Source organism: Ipomoea triloba, chromosome 15 (assembly GCF_003576645.1).
Source record: "Ipomoea triloba cultivar NCNSP0323 chromosome 15, ASM357664v1".
Taxonomy (NCBI): domain Eukaryota; kingdom Viridiplantae; phylum Streptophyta; class Magnoliopsida; order Solanales; family Convolvulaceae; genus Ipomoea; species Ipomoea triloba.
Window position 1 is genome coordinate 5,103,092 of NC_044930.1, and position 23,272 is coordinate 5,126,363.

The following is a 23,272-nucleotide window of genomic DNA, read 5'->3' on the forward strand; positions in this document are numbered from 1 at the left end:
CAATCAAACTGAATTCCCAGCTGGTTTTGTTTTGTTTTGTTTTATGTATGGCGTCAAGCAGAAGTTTGGTATATTGGAGTTTTGGTGGTTCAAGGAAAAGGGTAGTTCATTACTCCACGTATGGTGCTGAATATTTGTTTTTTTCGTATTATAAGTATATATAATCCTCTTTAATTAAAGACAAGTTGACATGTCATTATCATGAGAGCCCCAAATCCCAATGATTGGTTACCATTATCATTGTTATTACGCATGATTATCAGCTAATCCTAATGACACTAATTTTTCCTAATTCTTACTTGCTAATACTATATACATGACAAGAAAAGTAGACCAATACATCTCTTTTTGATAAACTAACTGTCAATGATGACCAACAAGTTACGTGTTTAACTAGGCCTATCAATTCAAGTAAAATTATATGGTTTGTTAACGGGTTGATACAGATAGGATAAGACTAAATACAAATACGACTTGTTAAAGTTAGCGGATTATAATTCTAAATATCACAAACACAAACATGAATATGATTTTTAAATTGGTTAAATGAGTTGATATAATAGACACGCTTAATTAACAGGTTTCACATAAAACGAGTAACGGTAACTTGTTTAGAACATATTATTAGACATGTTAATGTAATTCTTTTTAGAAAATAAAAATTTAATTTTTTTTAAATCTACAATTAAATCTAACAAAATTGTAAAAATATTTAATTCATAACATGTCATAAATTAGCATTTATAGAATGATAAAAATAATATACAAAAATCATAACTAATACTAATATATATGTGACTATGGGAGTTTGGGGTTTAAGTGTTCTACGGTTTAATTGTTACTAATAATAGTATTGGTGCAAATTGGATTTCGTTTCATTAGCTATATGTGAGTTGTTAGGCATTATTTGTGATATGATTTGTTATTATTGTGATTTGATATTGTTCATTGTTATTATGTGTTTGTAAGTTTGTAATATATTCTTTAACTTAAATATTGGGTATATTGTGCTTACAAAAAACTAGCATATGTCATCAACTTTGCAATTATATTTAAGTATTTTGATTTATGAGAAAATCATTAGTTGTTATCCGAATGCACGTTCTTAATGAAGTCTGCCAATCAACAAACTCAATAGACACTTTTTCAAAGAGTCAAATTTGAAACTGTGTAATTACTAAGTTGACTATCCGATCAATTTGACTGGGGATGTTCTCATTTTTAAAAATTTGTCTTTATTCTTTGAAATATTTTAAATTTTATAGTTACTTGTGAATAGAGATTTGGAATCTCTTATTGGAGTGCATTTAGTAATTGTAAGTTATTATAAAGTAAAACTATTATATCATCCTCTCAATAAAAAAAAATGATAATGAAGAATTTTTAATTAATTATTCAGACTTTGTCTTGATTCAATTCTAGTGTAGTTTCCATGACTAGAAGGAATTAGCTTAGAAATAAAAATTTCAGTATTGACTATTATTTTATGTGAAAAATTGAGTAATCTATACTTCACCTTTGGTCATGAGACATTCTTCCCTCACTTTCACTTCCAACTTTTAAAAGCAAATAATTATCATTTTTTTTGTTAAACTACGTGTTCTCTTGAATAATTTATAACTATGTGAGACATATTTAAATTCATACCATATTTATATTAATCCCTGTCCGCATCTTAAAGGAAAAAAGTGATGAACATCAATTTAATTACCATGCATACGACTCTTTTTTTTTTTTTTTTTTTTGGTATCAAAAGGGAATCTTTGTTTGAATTGAATATATTCAAATTAAAGAAAAGGTGATAATGTTAGCATAAGTATAAATAACATATTCTGATGATATTTATATGGGTTAATTCCATTTTTTTTCTAGATTTATAGATGTTTGTCAACTTGTAGTCCTTCTTTTCCACAAAACAGCATTTTGATCTTAGTATTATTATGACATGATCATTTTTAGCCTCCCGTCAATAAAATCATTGAAACATTGTTAAATGCAATAACATGTTGATCTTTTTTTTTTTCTTTTTTCTTTTTCTTTTTTTTTTTTTAATACAAAGTGGCCGGATTGACCTGTTATATTTCTATTTTTATTTTTTGAAAAAAAAATCATAATTAAAGACATAAATCCCTTGTATTTTACGGAATTTAAACGATTTTTTTAATGGAGGACAAAAATAGTTATACCACAATAATATTAGGACCAAAGATGGATGTCATGAAAATGGACTAAAAGTGGATTATGACCTATAAATCTATGACAAAAAATGAAATTACTCTATTTATATTATGTATTAGGAAATTTCAAAAATTAATATGTAATGTTTATTCTTTAAAAAAAATTATAAATGTCAAAAATAGAAATCAAGAGTCAAAATTCACAAAGTTAGTCAACCGGATTAAGATATACAGTAAGAACGTAAATCAAAATGGAAGATGTAGTTGGGTAGTAGACTTAGTCAAAAATAAAAAAAATTGCAATTCATAAGAGATTGTTTGATCAATCGGAATTCGGAAGGGTTAGGGGAACGAAAGATATAATCTCCATAGAAGACTTTGGAACAAAATAAAAATAAGATATATAATATCTCTTATCAATAGTACAGTATAAGATAATGTCCTTAGTCAACAGAGTAAAGCTCTCTTATGGAACCTAAATAATGTCCTTAGTCAACAGAGTAAAGCTCTTGGAAGACTTACTTCAAAAGATATTATCTATCAATAAAGTCATACATATGGAAGAAGCAAATTAAAACAACAACAACAAAATGTGATTGTTTTTTTTTTTTTTTTTCTTTTGAAAACAAAAATGTGATTGTTCTCTCTTATGATATACAAAAGTCTTTAGTTATAGTGTTTTTTCTTTCGAATGAGTGAATGTATGACAATTTCGTTCAACTTATATGAGGAACAAACGCGAATGTCTTCTAAGGAACTGATGAGAATATATTACATCTTTTTAAAAAGAGCGATGAAAATGAGTTGTGTGTGTGTGTGTGTTTAAATGGAAAAAGAAATTAAAAAAAATACTTTCTGTTTTTCATTTTTCTAATAAAATTTTTATTTATGAGTTTATGTAATTTGGGAATGATGTGGTTACGATCGACATCGGGTGGGGGCTTGTGCTGGAAAGAAATACAGTTTAGACAACAACACTTTTTAGAAAAATTCTCAGCTTCTCTGAAGCACAAAGAGTCAAATGCCCCTCACATTGAGGTTCAAACTTAAAACCTCTCATTTGAGAAACAACAGCTATGCCGTTCAACTATAAGGCCTTTGGCAGAAAAATTCTCAACTTGGATTGAAAAGTTGGAAGAAAGATTATTTTAAAGTAAAGTAGCACGAAACTTGAAAAATAATTTTTGGACATAACTATTATCCTACATGGAGTGTCAATAAGTAAATTCAAACTTGAATTTAGAAAAGAAGAACAAGCTTCATAATACAATATAAATAGAGGTCTTTGGCGCCGATTAATCCTTGCCTAGGCGCCCAAAGAACGCCTAAGCGATTTTTTCAACCATTCTTTCAGTTGTATCATGGTGAGACATATTAATAGATTAACAAATCATGTAGCTGATGCTCTAGTAAAAATTACATGCTCTCAACCTAGTTTGGGACTTTGGGTGATTGGAGTCTCACCCAACTCTTGTGTTTGCTTAAAAAAAAGTTTAAAATTTTAGCCCTCTTCTCTAATCTTTTAGTTTATAATAATAACTACCACGCATTTGGGATATTCGTGAATCTCCATAAAACATATTTGGTACATGTAATATTCATTTAGGTTCAAGTTGAAAAATCAAAATTGATTAAACGGATGCAAAACACTTTACCTGTGGATCTAAATTATTCATATGAGATAATGAGAGATGCATATATAAGTATATAACAACAACAACAGTACTAATTAATATTAATAATTATAATTATTAATAATTAATTGGGGTACGCTTTGTCGGCTTCAACTAATGAATTGGCATCCAGTTAAGTTGAAGAGGGTGATGAGGACGGGGATGTCTGGCACGTACGTTGTGACACAAATTTGTTTACGTTCCATACACTGCACTGTGCACATCTTTAGGATGACACGTGCATGCATTCTCACTTTCTTCAATCTTCATTGCTATCTTCTTTTGTGTATACAAGATCCTACTATACAATTGTGCACAGTGCACATCCTTAGGATGACACGTGCATGCATTCTCACCTTCTTCAATCTTCATTGCTATCTTCTTTTATTAATTGTTTTGTCTTCAATTCCTTTCTGCAACATTTAAGCTTAACTCCACCTTAGCTACAATTGCCTAGTTTTAACTACTCATAAATATTTATTAATATTCATATTTAAAATTAAGTGTATAAGGTTTTCCATCCTTTTCGTCCGATTAATAATGACACTTGGCAACTAGCGAGACTATTAGTCTATTGAACGAAATATGTATTCTTCTTTTTATACAAAAGTGTCACTTCATTTGATTTATAAATCATAATTTGGTTCTTATTAGTACTTACTAAACTTATTGTATAGTCCGTCGGAATTTGACTAAAATAGTAAATTCATCTAGTTTAGAAATATATATTCTTCCACTACACATTTAAAATTATCTTATTTTTAACGTCATAATATAGTATTGGTAAATGGTGAATGACGATTGTAAATGACTTGTTTTATTTCATCCTATTATAAAGACATGTCGATTAGTGCAAGTATTAGTCTATAAAGAAAAACAAGCATTAAAAAAGTGTCACTTCATTTGACTAAGGCGGTCCTTGTCCCGAAAATTTTGTCAATTGTAAAATAATTTGGATTATGAAGTGACTTTTTAAATTTGTTTTTGTTTAACTTTGCAAGTCATGTAGCTTGCAAGCTTTCTTAATTAGAAACTTACAAACTGTAAAAGGCTACAGCATGGCAGCCTTTTGTGTACTTTTTAATTTTATTTTTTATTTTTAATTATTTTATTATTTAATTTTTATATTTATAAAAAATTGATGATACGGAAGTCGAATCCGTTTTTTAAAGTGAAAGAATATTTCATATCGATAGGGATAGCCTAATAGATGAAAATTTGATTCTTATAACACAATCTATCAGGGCAAAATAGTAAATTTAACTAGTTTAAAATTATTCTTTCACTAAACATCTAAACTTTTATTTTTTTTTTTTTTTTTTTTTTTTTTTTTTTTTTTTGAGAACAACTTTTATTTTAGTTTTAATGTGACAAATTGGCAATTGTAAACATCTCATTTGTTTTCTTTTCATATAATTAATAAGAATACATGGCGTTTAGTGAGAGTATTAATGTATAGTGTTTTTGGTACAAAAGTGTGACTTCATTTGACAAATATACCCGAAATTGGTGTTTATGTAACCCAACTAATTAAGTTTGTCATTTTGTTGGTTTAATAACTATAAAGTTTTAATTTTCAAGTTTGCTTTTCAGCGGCAATGACTTATTTACCTTTTTCGTTTAAATTTGGTCAGCTATATGGAATTTAAATTAGTTTATCTCTTTAGATATTGACTCTTTGTGCTTCAATAGATTGAGAAAGTAGTTATGGAAATAGTGAGAGTGTGTACTATTACTAGTAGTTACATATGTTAGAAGTGGTGGGCAATTAAAATACAGAAATACGGAGTAGTAAATTCATCTCATCAAGTAATCTTCCTCTACGTCTGAGCCTATCTATATACGGAGTTAGCAAATTGGTGTAGTTCAGTAAGCTCAACTGCAAAACCTGAAGAGGCGTGCGGTTCAAGCGAAACACTCGAAAGAGCAGTGTCCCTCACCCCAACCACCGCCCCCACAAATCCCTTCTTTCTCACACTCAAATACCCTCTCAACATTTTCTTGCACAAACCCAAACCATCCTTCGCCGGCTCTGTATTTCTGTTCAGCTGCCAAAAAGATCAGAACTTGAGACTTTTCTGGGGTTTTCGTTGACTTAATTGGGGTGTGTTTGGCGGGGAAAAGTTTGGGTGGTTGATTGAATGGGAGTAGAGATTAATACCGCAAGGGGAACAATTCATGAGGGTGATGAGGAAGTCCTATAAAGATTCACTCAAAGCGCTTGAAGCCGATATTCAACATGCCAATACCTTGTATTGTCTTTTCTCCCCTGTTTTTTTTGGATATTTTTTTCCCTTTTTAGTTCTTGGTATGGCTGGATGGAGGTTTAGTTGAGATTCTGGGATTTGTACTTTATTCTCTTCTCCTTAGTCTAACTTTGCTTGGTTGAATTTCTGTGTTTGGTTTGTTTTAGAAAGTATAAATCTTTATCCAGAACTTTACCTTCTGAATTTGTGTTGAGCAGTTTAAATCTTTTATCCATATCTGTATCTATGAAATTTGATAGCTTAATGATGTTGGGTTGTACCTTCTCTAGCAGGACATTTTGGACATTTTCCTAGAATAGCTCACTGTATTGACTTCCATTTTGCATTTTCCTGGAGGGATTTCAATTTTCCAGTCTGTATTGGTTGATTTATGAATTATTATGACATTATCAATTGTGAATGTCCCTCTGGAATGTGATCATTGAATGCCATGTTTAATGATTTCCACATTTTTTTTCTCTATTTTCTCTTTAATGTTGCATAATTTAGTAGTGTCTTTCTGGGATGCAGGGCTTCTGATTACCCAAGAGAATATGAAGGGGCTTGCCTTCAGATGAGGCTTTCTTATAGTCCCTGTGCTCATGTCTTTCTGTTTCTTGTTCGGTGGACTAATTGTCATCTCGCGGGTGCATTAGGATTGCTCAGGATCCTAATATATAAGGTTAATTTTGCAGTTCTTTGTGTATGCTCGCTCTGTGGTGTTGTTAATCTTTGATGTGGTCGTGAAATCGTGTGACTCGTGTTGATTACAGGCTTATGAGGATGGCAAGACGAGTATGTATGTGCATGAACGAAAAGCTACTATTAAAGAGTTTTATGGTGAGTATTTGGTACAAAAATTAAAAATTTCTCCTTTGTTTAGTGGGAGAGTATAGTGTTATGGAATGTCGTATTGGTGATGAGTTTAAATTCACGAACAACGACATTGAACAGGGGTAATATTCCCGTCTCTTTTGCTACTCCAACGGGGCATAACTGATGTCGAAGACAAGAAACAGAGAGAGCTCTGTGCAAACAAATACAGCAAAAGGGACGAGACAAGCAAGGGCAAGATTCCCGAGGTTGAAATCGAGAGGGAGGAAGAGTGTGGAATCTGCATGGAGTTGAAGACGAAGGTTGTTTTGCCGGACTGCAATCATTCTTTATGTATGAAGTGCTATAGGAAGTGGTAAGAAATCGGAACATTCCATGTTACCTAATTCTTGACTTCTCGTCCCGTTAATATGTTAAGAGTACTAAAATCTGCTTGGAGTTGAAAACTAACATTGTTTTGCCAGGCTGCAATCTGTTATTTAGACACTGATATCTGCACTAATTTAAGTTATCTGCAGCCCAACTCAACGTCGGAAATGGAGAAATCAAGATTATTCGGATTTACATTTAAACGTAACATGTTAACAAGAACTTCTTTGACATCATATGACTAATTCTCTCGATAGTTTTGATACTTCTGTGATTTAGGATATTTGCTTCCACATTTGCACAATGCATTCTCGAAGTTGTCTTTCTGGTGCTGATGAATTGTTACATGGATTGATTGTTTTAGGCGTGCTCGATCACAGTCATGCCCGTTTTGTCGGGACAGTCTGAAAAGGGTGGACTCGGGCGACCTCTGGATCTACACACACAATAGCGAAATTGCAGACTTGGGTGCAATTGCAAAGGAGAATTTGATGAGACTTATCATATACATAGAGAAGCTGCCTCTCAGCATTCCAGATCCAACACTTGTTTCCTATGATCCTTGCTTTAGATAATGCTTAATATTAAGGGGTGATTTAATTTGTACATATAACAACAATGGTTTTTTTTTTTTTTATTGCTTCTTTGCTTCAGAACTTTATTACAGTATAGGTGTGTTGGCCATTGCCAGCAAAGGTTGATATGATTTCTGCAGTGTAATTATTTCATTGTTAATGTACAAATGGATTCTTTTCAAGATTTTATGCTTGCCTGAACACTATATACTGCCCACTAAGTAACCCAACAAAGGAGCTAATGAAAGATGCCATTTTTTTTTGTCTGTTTCGGTTTGTGTTGCGTTCATAAAATTTGATGAACTTTTAACCTTACAGTTACAAGATGTTCTTGCAAAATTTATTTTAATTTTCAATTTTACAATTTTATTAACAGTTTTAAGTGATTTTTAATTAGTCTTTTATGGAAAAATATTTATTGTAACTTTACTAAAATATGTACATTTTTTGGATGACAATGGAAATCTGCAATTATTGAGTAGGAAATCTGCAATTATTGAGTAAAAAATTATCAATTAACAGTTAAACCAACTTTGCGTTGCTCCAATTTTAAATTATTTTGATTTAATCAATTAGGAAAACCGGATAGGGGATCGGGTTAGTTACCCGGCCCGCAATACATATGTATATATAACTCCATAGGTCCTCGTCAACGAATTTCGTTCTTCAGGCTGAGCACACAGGAAGGGAATTTTGCTCTCTTCTCATCATCAGCTATGGCCGAGGTAAAACAATCGAACAATCTCATTCCCTTTCCGATTTTTGTTTCGCTTGTATTAGGATTTAGGAATTGACTGTTTTTTCTTTGTTTTTTGGTCTTCTAATAATTTTTGTGATAATTCACAGGCTTTGGGAGTTTATTGTGTCTTTATTTTGCTGCTAATTCAGAGTCTCTGACACGATAGTCTATGGGTACCTTCTATCAAATGGTGTTTTATGAAGTGAATTATAGGCCAATGCTGCTAACGCATAGTATTTAATTTGATGTTTGGGGGGGGGGGGGGGTCTTGCTACTTAGGTATTCATTTTCTCTTAGACCTTAAAAAGAGGGAGAGATTGTATATTATCCTGAAACTAAATGGAGAAGGGATAAATTAAAAGTCATGAATACAAATAACTATTTTGGTGGCTGAAAGAACATGGTTTTCTTCCTAGTCATAATTTTTCTAGTCTCAAGAAAAACAATTATCCAGGTGGCAATTTGAAATCACAAATACACTGTCAAAGTGACCTTTTTGTTGCCATCTTTAAATCTACTTTCAATGTTATATGAGTGGGCAATAATGGAAAATGAAAAATATTATTAGCAGAGAGGATAAGATGATCTTTCTGCTTGGGGAGAGAGGGAATTTCTATAAGCTTGAAGAGAGGTAGTGGGACTTTATTTACCTCTCAGTATCAAATATCAATATAGTTTGTAGCTACTAGCTAGGGCCAGTGGCTAAAAGATCAGGTTCAATGACCACATTCTTGTTGTATCTCCGAGACTGCATCGATTTTACTCTTATTCAATGAGTTTGCTTTCCGAGATGTTTGACATCTCAATAGTGTTCATACTTCATAGTTTGTTGGCGATTTATGAATTACCTTGGATACTGATTTCATTCTGAATGGAAAATAAGTTTTACTATTTCATATTTTGATTGTCAAAAGGGTGTATACAAAATTACTTGTTTATTCATATGTTTTGTTTTCCATCCTAACATTGTGACCCTTGAATCGATTAGTATAGCACCTAATAAAGCAAGCAATTTATTTATTTTTTCTATCACTAATTCTACAATAAAATTGTAGGTGATTTCATCTCAGCAATCAGAGACCAAGTAATTGTTTTCCCTTTTAAGATAGTGACATTTTGTATTATATGGCCACTGGAAGACATATTCCATCAATGTATGAGGGGCATTCTACTCCTGCTGCAGGAATGACATCTTATGGTTTGTTGCCTGCTGCACATCACTCCATGGATTCACGTCCTCTTCATGACATTTTGGAGAACAGATTAGGTTCCCAAGCAGCAGAAATAGAGCAGCTTGTTACGGACAATCATCAATTAGCATCTACTCTTGTGGCCTTGAGGCAGGATCTTGCTGCAGTTCATGAGGAAATAGAGAAACTCAGAGAACATGTTAGAAGTATTCGAACTGAAAGTGATATTCAGATTCAGGTCATATTGGATAAGATGGCAAAGAAGGAAGAGGACATTCAAGCTTCTGATAGTATCAAGAAGGATCTACAACAATCCCTTGATGAAGTGCAGAAATTAGTTACCGCTAATCAGGAGTTGAGTGCTAAAATACAGCATGCTACTGAAGAATTGGAGAAAGCTCGTTTAGAGGTCAAGAAGTTACCAGAAATGCACACCGAACTTGAAAAATTGCAGCAAGAACACCAACAGTTACGGTAAGCATAGCTTTTAGGATTGCTCCTTTTGTTTTTCTATTACTGCTACTATTTTCTCATTTGGAGGAGAGGGCTGCAGAGGGAGTATGGAGACAGTGGTATTAGGGGAATCGGAGAAGTACATGAAGATTTGTATATTTGGACTAACCACAAAATCAACAGTACCTTATTTGGAGCAAACCAAAAGAATTATGGGGACCCTCTTTGTAGCCCCCTCAAAATAATGATTGCAATTGCAAGTGGTACTAAATCAGTTTATTCATCAAAATAATATATGCAATTTTGTTATGCTTAGGTTTGGTTTGGGCTTCATATCAGGATGTTTTATGCAGTCTTGTTTACTAAGGACTCTATGTGTGTCTTGACTTTCAGGATGCCTTCGTGTGTTGAATTCTTGAATGAGTACAAGCATTTATCACATTTCTTATGCTTTTCCTTGGGTTCTAGACTTCTAGATAGTGTTTTTCCACCTATACTAAATTTTAACAGTTAACACTACCAGATGCTATTTCATTCTGCTTTGTTTGGGATTCACATCAATAAATATGATTTTTTATTTGTCTTTTTAGATGTTTTAGCGTTGAGGATTCGTTAAACTATTGAATTTTTAAATGTGTCCTAGCATTTGTGGCATTGCTATTGGATGCTTTTCTCTGGTTCTTTGTTGTGTTTTTTGACCTTTAAGAGATTGTAGCACGCCTACTCATGTTAGTGTGGAAGAAACAGAATGTGATTATGTGAAAAAATGTAGCACATGCGCTTTAGGCATATTTTTGAAATATAATGAGATAGCAGCATGTGATTTTTTACTGATCTTTATTATTATTATTTTTTTTTTTGAGGCAAAAGCAAGACATTTGAGTATGAGAAAGGTCTAAACATAACGAAAGTTGAACAAATGAAACTTATGGAGATCGACCTGGTTGGCAAGGCTAAAGAAGTGGAAAGATTGCGGACTGAGGTGTTAAATGCAGAGAGGAGAGCTCAAGGTAACAAATTTGTGCTAGTATCTAATCCTATTCTCTCCCTCTCCTACGTTCTTACTTACAAGTGTTGCTATCCATGCAGCAATCAACTCATATGGTCAGCCTTATATGCACCCAACTCCTCCAATACATGCTAGCATGACGTATATGGATGGCTATGGAAGGCCTCATTCACAAATGGGCATTCACTCTACAGGAGGCACTTCTGGAACTGCCCCTATTGGAGTAGCAGCCGTCCCTCCAAATCCTGCCTGGGGACGAGGAACATATTAAGCTTCACATGCTAGGCAGTAAGTAAATTGCATTTCCTTGGGGCTTCAGCTGGAGATGATCTCCCCGGCCCCTTTACTAACTACAGGTGTGCCTGATTGTTTTTCCGTCCTCCCAAAGCACTGTTGGGCCGGGATGTGGGGGGCTTTTGGGGGAAGGTGTGCCTAATTGTCTGTGAATTCCCTGACTGTTACTTCTGTAAATTCTATCTAAGCTTAAGTGATTGATGGTATTAAATTACCAAATAACTGAAGGATATGAATGAACTGTGATATAGGAAAATTATAGCCCGGAGAAAGTGTTGTATTTTAGTAAACTAGCAGGTATTGCCCTGTGAGTATACCTGTTGTTTATAAGATTATTTTTGTAATGGTAAAAATGGTTCAAAGTAAAGACTGAAGTTTATTGTAACATTTATTCTTTAATGACTAATATTTATTCCTTATTTTTATGCTTAATTTTTTTTTATTATAATTTGTATCATAATTTATTTTATTTTAATTTTTTATACTTTTTTTTTTGGATTTCTATTTTGCAAATAGAACGCTTCATCTTAGATTTGTATTTTTTTTATTACTCGTAGTTTGTTACTTTGTTATGTTGTAAATATTTTAATATTTATATATTTTATATATGCGCTTATGTTTATTATATATTTATTGTGTATAAATAGTAATAAAAGAACAGTCAGGTTCTTTCATTTTATTTTTTCCCATTCACTTTAAATATGTAGCCAAAAATATATATATGTTGTTGTTTCAATTGTTATATAAGACGAATTGCTTCAATTGACACTTTCAAATATTATATTAGTAAGTAATATTATCATATTAAAGCTTATATATATACACTATTGGGATTAAGAATATTAATATTTTATATTAAAAAAATGTCAAATACGGTATTGAACTTCTACACTATACAATTGGATTACCGAATAAAAAAAGACAAAAATTTGTATGAGACCATCTTACAGATCTTTATATGTGAGACGGGTCGGGTCAAGATGAAATATAATACTTATACTAACAAATGCAATACTAAATCATGACTAAAGTATTACATTTCATCTTGACTCGACCCGTCGTTACACAAGTGTAACCCAATAAAAAAAGTGTAATTGAGACATTAAACATGCTTAAGGTAAAAATGTAAAATAACTTAACATGTCAGTACCAGTACCACATACCATTCATGTAAACGTTTTAAAATCAATTATGTTAAATGACCACTCATTATTTTGATTTATTGTATCTAAAGTAACAAGTAAAAAATGTTTGCTTTCAAAAAAAAAAAAAACAAGTAAAAAATGTTAATTGTATTATAAAGATAATTTATTCTAGACATTATGAGCATTAATTATGTAACGTCCGTAACGGTTGGAGTTTTATGTTTATCATTATTACCTTCCGTTACAAATATATATATAATATATATATATATATATATATATATATATATATATATATATATTGTTGTAATACGTAGAAACGTTGAATGAATGAATGAAATCTTTTTTCTCATTTTCTCTTCTTACCGTTATTGCCTTGAGCATTGTTAAGAGCATAAGTTAACAACAAATTGCACAAATTTTATTTGTTTAATGTCTCCATTGTGCACGAGCCGTGCATAAACTAATTTAAGTTGCCTTATAATTGACCGGCTCAAACCAAGAAAATCGATACATCGCTTTCATTGAAAATCAAACTTGTAATATTAGTTAATAATCTGATCAACTTTGTTGGGTTGTCTTCATATTTTGATTTTTGAATGCAGGGACGGAAGTGTAATTGTGTAAAACAGCAAAGAATTAATCAAGAAAAATACGGAAAAAAATGATACAGTACAAATAAAATGGGAATACAAATATACGATCTTCATTTCTATTCCTGTTCTTGGCAAAAACTTGGATTCAATACAATAGTTGTCTCTTTCGCAAATTTTGCACCTCATAGCAACTGTTACAAGTATGTGAGCTACATATGTATCAATTGCTTCAACCACATTACTCATCTTCCCCAGTTCTTCTCTCATCTGCACCGAGGTCAGATAATTGTTCTTCAATCTTGATCATCTTTTCTTCCTTTATTTTTACTTTTAAATTTCTGTTTTTGGTTAATTTTTCTTATTTTATGAAGCATTTCCAATCAATGCCGATTAATTATTAATTAATATATATCCATTTTTGGGTCTGATCGACGTAATTTCTGTCTACGTTTCATTGGTTTGTGTTTTGTTTTATTTTTGTTTTAGCTGAAAATGGGATTATTGTTCTGAAGGGTTTTCGTTGTTTGAAGAGAGTGCGGAAATGGGTAGGCTATTCTTGCTCTTTCTCGAAGGCAGTTTCTATAGCTGCAAGTACTGTCAAGCACACCTGGCTGTGACTGATGACATTATCTCCAAGGTCTCTCTCTATTTGTGTGTGATATTGATGTACGATTTCACATGTATGCAAAATTGCATATCTGTATTTGTATAAATGTATGAATGTGTTTATGTATGTGTGTGACAAATTCAGACATGACTGGGCTGGGCTTGGGCAAATTGCATGTTTATTCTGCCTGTACGTGATTATGGAACTTGTAGGAGTGATGAGTCTAGAAAAAAAATTAATAGATCTATCTAAAGAAAGGAAACAAATCTTCTGTAGGTATTTTTAGGTTTGATCTCTACTTTCCTGATTTTGAAATTCTTGTGCTTATCCTATATTCCTACTAGGGATTAATCATGCTGCTGTAGCTTACTCTGGGTTTACTTTTCTGTTGTTGTGTCTTGACATCTGAATATAGAGTTAAGTTGACGAAGCTGGTTGCACCAGTGTTATTGAGTGAAAGCAAGGTTGTTTATCTTTGGATCAGTATTGATGAGATTTGCTGAGGGAGCCTTAGCTATGACCACGTGGTGTAGAAGTTATTGAGCCTTAACAAGGTTTGAGTAGTCCCCTACTTCTAGGGTGACTCATAAAGCTTTATGGGAAGGAGAGATGAACGGTGGTACCATAGGCTTAAGTGGGTGAGCTGACAATGCCAGTTGCTTGGTAGTTCTTGAGTGAAAGTGAGGTTCAGTAAGGTTCAATAATGCCATAGCGGCATAGCCTAATGGATCCTTGATATGAGTATATAACCTTCTGATGCACAAGTATGTGAACGTCCTTTGTGGAGGATAGTCCATCAAAAGGTAGGATAGAAGAGAGATAAATAATTGCACCTCAGGTTTCATCCCTTGCATGATTGGAATGCGAATATTTGTATTTACTGTGAGGCATCTTGGGTCATCTGTTAATGGACACGTGAGTTGCATCCATTTGCCACTCAAATAGTCGTTGCCAAACATGCTCTCCTAGTCTCCTTGTGTTATACCACCATTGGTACAATATAAGAAAATCAACTTGACTGAAGGAGAATAATTCATGTCTGTAAGTCTTTTTGGCATCAAACTCTTCTTCAAGGACTGATATAATTTCCAAGCATTGGGACATTTGGAGACATGGAAGAACATGGTGCTAGTGTAGGACAAAATCAATTTTAGGCATCTCTAGAGCTTTGGAGTGTTATCAAATCCCTTAATGTTGACAGGAAGAACTTTCAAGTACATCAATACAGTGAAACAGGTAGTTCCAACAGTGTTTTAGGCATTCGAGTCAGAATTTAAATTATCTGTTTCAGTCCTTGGTTACACTATATTCATGAAGTGGAAACAATCCAGTTACCAAACAAAAATTTTTAGGTTCATCTGAAGCCCCAACAAAAAAGAGGATTACATATTTACATTTTCAACAATTTGATCAACTTTTTTTGGTCATTATTATGGTGGTCAAATGAATATGGAAATGTCTAGTGACATGTATTTGCTGTTGCCCAATCTGATCTTTCAGCTAGGATGATCTCTAGTTTGCCCAACGGAGTATGCACAAGTACACTGTAAATATCACTTGCTTCTTTGTCTACACACATAGTGTGGTTTTCCTTGTTTAATGAATTTAGTCTTAATGTTTGCAATGGAATTGCCAATTGTGTATTGAGTTCTAATGCTGGCAATCTTTATTATTGGTTATATACATAAGTTTAGTTGAATATTCAGTTGTAACGTAAGGTGACAGTACACCAGATATAACTTATGCAAATATTAATAGGCTAGCAAAGTGATGAATCTGTATTTCTCCTTGTTTATTTTTGCATATAGCATCCAATATCCTCACCATTGTTGGACTAATCCGGATTTCACCTAGGTTGCGCCTACAAAGTTTGACTCTTACTCAGGAAAAGGTTTGGCCCAGAACTCTTCAACATGGCGCACACATACAAGAGTTTATCCTCTTCTGACCTTGCAGTTGCTTTAGTAGGCCTGCATACCAACTACCCCAAGCTATTGGGCTGGTAGTTGGAGACCTGCATTTAAGTATCAATTTTGAATTTTTATTAGATAACATGTTTTGCTTTCCCTAATGGGCATAGCTTTGCTTCATGATTCAACAACATGCTTATTATTTTGTTATTTATTACATTCTGTATATAAACAAGAGAGTTATAATTGCTGCATAGATTCTTTACTAAAAAAGTAAAAATTATATTGCTATTCAAAGACATGAAAACCCTTCATTCAAAATAATTGGAAGTCCTAATTGGACAAATCATTAAAATGATGAAATTTTCTCAGCCTCCCCTGCCTCAACTCTTCGTCTATTTCTCCCCAAGAGAACAGGCAAAAAAGAGGAGAAATTAGTCTGAATTCTTTTGTCAGCTTTTATATGCATTAACCTGTTTTTCTATGTACGTCTTTTCGATTTATTCATCATGTCTTCCTTTGAGAATGCAAGGGCAAATGTATATGCATATCTATAGATAGACATTAATATGCACATATGAAATACATATCCTATTTAAATGCTAGTAATATGGAATGCAAGGAAACACTGTCACTCTATGAAAATATCCTCATTTAGGTCCATTTCACTACTTGGCTTTTCTTCATTTCTTGTTTAGATTTGTGCCCTAAACCGCAGGCCCAATACCATTGTCCAAGTCAGTTGGGAGCTCACATGTTGAACCTAAATTATAACTTCTAATACTCTTTTCCAGTTTTCCAACTCCCAAGCAATGCCAGACATCTGAAATGAGTGTATTGCACTGAGCATTATAGAAGAAGGCTATTAGTACTAATTGCTAAACAGTGCAGCTTTGTTGATGTTTTTATCATCCAATATGCTAGTTATCCTGCTACTAGTTGTCATTTGTCTACTTGCTTAATTCTAACCCAAGTGTTCACCTCTGCTTTCAGTCTTTTCACAGCAGGCATGGAAAGGCATATCTCTTTGAGAATGTGTAAGTATTCAGTGGTAGAGTGCCAAACTTTTCCAACATAGGATATGGTTAACAGGGTGCGATCTTTACTAGCTGTTATCAAACTCAGGCCTTTGATAGCTGTGCATTCCTCTGGACATCCCCATTCCTGCTTTCATATTTTGTATTTCATATTAGTTCAAAAGAGTGCATATGAACTTTTAAATGAAAATTATGATCAAATGAATGGCCTTGTGATCTTACTAATAAGTTGCATGCCTTTTCTTTGCTCGTAACTTTGAATAGATAGAACAGAGTTACATCAACAGCACAGTTCACATTTTTGCAGAGAATTGACGGGAACAATTCTGTTGAGAAGAGCTTTATTTCTTCAAAACTAATCGCATTCGTTAATGTTGTGTGCTTAGCTTTCTTGTGGAACTGCAGAAAGAACTGCTGCCCTCATATTGATGCCATAACAATTCAATCTCTCCTTTTGTGTTACAGCGTTAATGTGTTTGAAGGGGAAAGGGAAGAGCGGATGATGATGACAGGAATGCACACTGTTGTTGACATCTATTGTGTGGGCTGTTGCAGTTTGCTTGGCTGGAAATATGTGAGTTTCTCATTCGTCACGTGATACACTTGAATCACCTATTGTTACACATCCTTCTGACATAGTTTCTCCAATAGTTTGTGGTGATAAGTTTGTGCTAACTCCAGGAATCCGCTGAGGACAAAAGCCAGAAATACAAGGAAGGGAAATTCATCCTGGAAAGGTATGTATTGCACTGATCGATACTTTTGGAATTCTCCTTTCCTTGTGCTTATATACCATACCAGATCAAGGTTTTCACGTTTTCTCCAACTGATTTAGGTTCCAAATACTGGGACCTGATGGAAGCGGCTACTCAGGTAGCCATGAGGCTCAGCTTGAAGGAGGGAGTGATGGCGATGAAGCCTGATGATCTGATCTCATCTCATCTCCCATCATCACTTAAGAAGTAATCATCTGTCTTTTATTATTCCCTTCCAGTTGTACATCCTCAGCTCAGTGACCCATATAATGCAAGTAGCCTAACACACAAAGTTTTGCAGCATATACTTTTTAGAATGGAGATTGTCTCTCCATTTCACAATGATTGCCTGTCCTGTAAAATAAATGAGTAAAATTTAGTCATACCCAATGCAACTTGCTGCCTGCCTATACAGGTTTTGAACCCATTACATTTCACAAGTAGAATTTTACTTGTAGAAATGATTTTTCAGGTCGATAGAAAATTCGATTAGTACGATGTTTCTAAGGGAGTAGAGTATAAATGAGATGGAAAATGTAAGCGTATTCTTAAAAACATAAGAAAAAAACGAAAATTCGATTGTGCTAGATAAGAGTATCCTCATCAACTATGCATTTTACACAATTTTTGAAGTGTCAACTAGGAGAGAGATGAGTAAGAGAAAAGAGGAGGAAACGAAAAAGGGAAAAAATCTGACAAACTTCAAAAAAAAAAAAAAAAGAGGCTAAAAACGAGCCTATCATGGCACGTGCATTGCACGTGCCATGTTGGACACAAAGTTCTGTGTGCGTTACTTAAATCAACGCACCCTGTGTGCGTTACTTAAATCAACGCACTTCGTGTGCGTTACTTAAATTTGCTCAACATATGAGCTCCACCGGCTCCACACAAAACATAATTTGCAAGAAAATAAAACCTCAAAAACCATCTTCCCATTTGTTAAAAATCCTTCTTTGATTATTTTCCTCTACAAAAACTTCCTTGAAACAAGAATCCTATTCCCATTTTTATATTTGCTCTAGAGGTGGAGTGATTTGTTTTGTGTCTCACCTCTCTCTCCCTTCAATTCAGGTTCGATTTACAACATTTTTTAATTAAATTTTTTTTTTTTTCATTTTTCAATGGTTCGGTCATGCATGATAGTATTTTTCCCTTCTTATACTAAGACTTTTATTCGTATATGACACTATGCCAATAATTTTGTGATTGTATATTTTTGGGTGTTTTTTCTATTCTTCCTTTGATACTTGGGATACTCTTCGGTGCATTAGGTTGTATTTTGTAGCTAGGGTAAGCATGGAGTGGATATGAGCATATTTGGGGTGAATCTAGATTATATATACTAAAAGGAAATTTGGAAAATTCCATCTATATTCGTTTCTAATCCGCTTAAGACAAATTTAGAAAATCTCACCTGCATCCAAACTCAATTTGCTAAAGGAAAATTTAGAAAATCTCATCTCCATCTGCATCCTTTAGGGTTGTGGTCTTGTGGAACTAATCTAGTTCGATATGTTAATGACGGATCAGATCGGATTGGCTGTGAATCATATGACAAATTCTAGGTTAAAAAAATAAAATAAAGTATAATAAAAAATTCAAACATTTAAAAAATCAAAATAATAATAATTTTTTCAAACATCACATTCCAAAAAAAAAAAAAAAAACACTCCCCTAGGTCATATTTTGCAGCTAGAGGTGAGTGTCGGCGGATTTTGGGTGAATTCACATCCAATTTACTAATGGCGGGGGTGAATTCACATCCAATTTACTAATGGCGGATTTGAAAAATTCTATTCACATCCACATCTAATCCATTAAAGATAGGCTTGAAAAATCTCATTCACATTCACATCCAATTTAGTAAAGGAAGATATGGAAAATTCCGCTCGAATCCATTATTTGTAGTGCAAACCTAATCTAATCCAATCCGTCAATGGCAAATGACAAATTGGATCCAGATCTTTAATGTTGGATCCTAAGTTAAAAATTAAAATATATTATAATACAATAATTCAAACATTTAAAAATTAAATTTAAAATAATTTTTCAAACATCCCATTAAAAAAAATAAAAAGGAAAAGAAGAAGAAGAACAACCAATTATTATCCAATTTTTAAAAGATACAAATACTCAATTTAACAATAAATATCCATGCTCACCCCTATTTGTAGCCATATATTCTACTGTATATTCATTAAGATCTATTGACTTTGTATACGTACCATACCATGGTAAATAAACGATCTTTAATATAGATTCTTTGGATAATTGAAATTATATTTATGTAATAAGAAAATAGAATCAACAACCTTATTAGCTACTATATATCTTTGTATTTTATTTACTTGTCTTTTTTATTGAGTACACTTTGTACACCATTTTCTGAAAACCTTCTCAACAATTAAGATATCCATTCGAAAAACATGGAAACTAAGTGAACTTATGTGCCCCAATACTGGGAGGCTCATTGCTTCAACTAAGGTAATGCAAAATCTTTTAGATGGAACTTTAGGCAGTTCTCAAAAACAGATAGAAAAGTATTATCTCTAATGGTGTCTAGAACTAGAAAGGTGTGTGTTCTTCCACTATCCAACTATTGTTTATGGCCTCTTAATAATGTGGTGGACCGTAGTTCACACAGTGTTGCGTAGACCATAAAAGAATACATTTTAATATATTTAAAAGTATATTATTTGTGTACTGAATGTACACTATATAAAATAATGTATTTTTAATACTCAATAAGGTACTTTGCTTAAATACAAGGTACATTTTTAATATACTAAAAATACATTATTTAATAATATACTTTCTGTATTCAAATAATGTACTTTATGTACACAAATAATGTATTTTTTTATTTATGGTCCACGTAGTTATGTAAATTATGATTCATACAATATTACAATAATGATTGGAGTGATGTGGACCAGGCCGCACATGATTCATTAAGAGTTTCTATTGGGTCGTCACAAGTTTCAAAATTAAACTGTACTCTTAGGATAGCTACACATGGCCACGTGGGTTTGAACATTGGAGGAGTCAAGAAAGTCCAATAATGAGCCCAATCGATATTGTTTTCCTACTTAGTCTAGGAAATCCTACTTTGGTTGTCCTCAACCTAAAAATTATACCCTCTTGCAAGTTGGACACCACATGAATTTCTTCTTCTCTTTTTTTGTTTTTGTTTTTAATTTTATTTTTCTATGTGTTTAGCAAGCTTGCTTGCTAAACACATAAAAGGCTACCATTCGGCACCCTTTGTACTTTAACAACCAACTTTTGCTGCCAAAGGTAGCAAAAGTTGCCATAGAACTTGTGTTTTTTTTTATTTTACTTTTTTTAAAAGTTCTTTTTATTATTTTATTATTATATATATATAATATAAAATGAAAGCGAGACCCATTTTTAAAAGTAAGAGAGATTTATAGGGATGTAGAAATAGTGAGAATTTGTAAAATTTGATTATGTGAAAGTGAGACTCATTTTAGAAAGTGAGAGAAAATTATTGGGTTAAGGATAGCTTTAGATTAGGAAAGTTGTTTTCTATTTTAAGTTTTAGAAGGATTCATTATTTCTTTTCCTATTCTAAAAATGGCTAGTTAACACACAACTTTCACCGATAAAAGGGTGCATGTATTTTGATTTTAGAAAATCTAGTTATCAATAAAAATTCTTTTCAGTTTTAATTTCTACTTGTGTAAGAATCCTTCCTGCTATTCGTGGCCCTATCGAAATCAAACTTGCCTTAGGTGTTCGGAGATTGCATTCTTGAGTAGCTTGAGGTGTGTTAAGGATTGTTTTTTGGTCATTCGTGGAATCAAGGCTCGAGGGTGATCCTGTGTGCACCAATTAAGGTAACTGAGTAACTCTTCCTTATTGAATTCAAGAACATCTTGGACAATAATTCTTTGAATGAAGTCTTCTTACGAGATTCGTATCAATTTGATATCAGAGTCTATGATATCATTTTAAATTTGATTCTCTAAACGTTGATATCGTCGGGTCTCTGAATTTTTATTTTTATTTTCGTGCAACTTGTTATCTGATCTATAATCTAAGTAGCTGGATACCATCATATCCTCTTGAGCTAGCCTTTTAATTAGTTTGCTATTCATTGCTGGGCAGCTCTCCAGTCATGATGTACAATTTTAAAGCATAGATCCAGCAGTAATCTTTTCCTATTAATTATTCTCAACTTATTGGTTTAATGTCCATTATATTACCATCCTTAATATGTGAATTGAATCAAGTGCTTTATATGTCCATGTAAGTCAACTAGTTTTTTCAATGAGCAACGAAACAATAATGATGATATTCTATAATGGTAATATATTTTTATTTACTTATTTATTTTGGATGGGATTCTGATGGACTTATTTTTATTCTTTTGTTAGTTGTACTATTGTGTTAGGCTGTGCAGGTAACTTAACTGACAATATAATGGGTCGAGTGTTCTTGCAACAATTGGAAGGAACATTCTATAGGTGCAAACATTGCAAGGGACACCTAGCCCATCTGGATCAAATTTTCTCCATGGTTTCTCCCTCTTCTCTCTATATATACATACAAATCAATATATGTGTGTGAGTATGATAGATACATATTATATTGATAGAACCATATATGTACATATGTAATTATTATTATTAAAACTAATATGATTGTCATGTGTATGTGTATATGAAAATTTATATGATTATGAAGTGCAATTTACCTTAGCTTTTAAATGAATTAATTAACAAATTCATTAATTTGCAAATATATATTTTTTACGCCTGAACTTCACATTTGTTTTCAGGGTTTGCTAACCGTAAATGGAGAAGCATATCTCTTCCATGAAGTGTAAGTTTTCTGATCTTTGGATTTCACTGTACATTACAATTCCCTTTTCACATTTAATAATTAGCTAATCTTGGTAGGATAATTATTGTTTGAGTAATTATACCTTTAATTTGTTACAGTGTGAATGTTTGTATGGGGGAGAAGGAAGATCGGATGACGGAGAGAGGAATACACACAGTTTCTAACCTTTATTGCGTTCAATGCGGCAAGCTGCTGGGTTGGAAATATGTTAGTTTCTTCCTCTCATCTTCATTTCATCTACACCCTATCCATTTCTTAGTTGCATATATATATATATATGCATTCGGGTGCGAAATAACCTTCCCATGCGAACATGCTAACTTCTGAAAGAATGCACGGTAAGTATTACATGAATGCACAACAACTAGACAAGCGTGAGTGTGCGTGGTACATTTGTGCAGAGTTGGTGCAGTTGCGGTGCATTCGTGCAGAGCTGGTGCAGTTTCGGTGCAGTCCTTCAGTTTGCAAGTTCGCATGGGAAGTCCTTGTTAGGAGATTAACATAATGCTTTTGAAGAAATTTTACAATTTAGATTGTATTTTTTGTTTGGGGATAAAATTTTACATAAATTGATCGAGTTACAAGTACACCATAGCCTAATTGTAATTTATAGTACAATAATTATGAAAATAATTAATTACCATATAAAAAACTAATGTTATTAATTTCAGGAGAATACTGAGTATGTGGATGAAAGCTATTTAATTGGAAAATTTCTCATGGAGAGGTATTGTAACGGAGTATTTTTGTATTTGCACCATCATTTTATATATATATANCCTTATTGAATTCAA

The 23,272-nt window shown here is 32.8% G+C and overlaps 3 protein-coding genes across 9 annotated transcripts; all 3 read left to right on the forward strand.

Moving 5' to 3' along the window:
- Positions 1–5,709: 5,709 nt before the first annotated feature.
- On the forward strand, positions 5,710–8,075 carry LOC116005612 (E3 ubiquitin-protein ligase AIRP2). Its single transcript, XM_031245856.1, has 5 exons — positions 5,710–6,102; positions 6,628–6,778; positions 6,870–6,936; positions 7,051–7,285; positions 7,664–8,075. The coding sequence occupies exons 1-5, from the start codon at positions 6,029–6,031 to the stop codon at positions 7,872–7,874; spliced, it is 738 nt and encodes a 245-aa protein (XP_031101716.1). The 5' UTR covers positions 5,710–6,028; the 3' UTR covers positions 7,875–8,075.
- Positions 8,076–8,544: 469 nt separating this feature from the next.
- LOC116006021 (protein FLX-like 4) lies at positions 8,545–11,978 on the forward strand. 5 transcript variants are annotated; one of them, XM_031246267.1, is made up of 5 exons: positions 8,549–8,599; positions 8,721–8,786; positions 9,669–10,277; positions 11,127–11,266; positions 11,346–11,978. In XM_031246267.1, the coding sequence occupies exons 3-5, from the start codon at positions 9,739–9,741 to the stop codon at positions 11,534–11,536; spliced, it is 870 nt and encodes a 289-aa protein (XP_031102127.1). In that variant the 5' UTR covers positions 8,549–8,599; positions 8,721–8,786; positions 9,669–9,738; the 3' UTR covers positions 11,537–11,978. The 5 variants fall into 5 exon arrangements, with proteins under 5 accessions (XP_031102129.1, XP_031102127.1, XP_031102131.1 ...); XM_031246271.1 differs by lacking the exon at positions 8,549–8,599 and having other exon boundaries at positions 8,616–8,786; positions 9,669–9,697; positions 9,797–10,277; XM_031246269.1 differs by lacking the exon at positions 8,721–8,786 and having other exon boundaries at positions 8,545–8,599.
- Positions 11,979–13,428: 1,450 nt separating this feature from the next.
- On the forward strand, positions 13,429–17,992 carry LOC116007200 (protein yippee-like At3g08990). Of its 3 annotated transcripts, XM_031247812.1 has the most exons (6): positions 13,448–13,577; positions 13,813–13,937; positions 16,811–16,854; positions 17,320–17,428; positions 17,536–17,591; positions 17,690–17,777. In XM_031247812.1, the coding sequence occupies exons 2-6, from the start codon at positions 13,842–13,844 to the stop codon at positions 17,775–17,777; spliced, it is 393 nt and encodes a 130-aa protein (XP_031103672.1). In that variant the 5' UTR covers positions 13,448–13,577; positions 13,813–13,841. The 3 variants fall into 3 exon arrangements, with proteins under 3 accessions (XP_031103673.1, XP_031103672.1, XP_031103671.1); XM_031247811.1 differs by lacking the exon at positions 13,448–13,577 and having other exon boundaries at positions 13,842–13,937; positions 17,690–17,992; XM_031247813.1 differs by lacking the exons at positions 13,813–13,937; positions 16,811–16,854 and having other exon boundaries at positions 13,429–13,577; positions 17,690–17,992.
- The last annotated feature ends 5,280 nt before the right edge of the window (positions 17,993–23,272 follow it).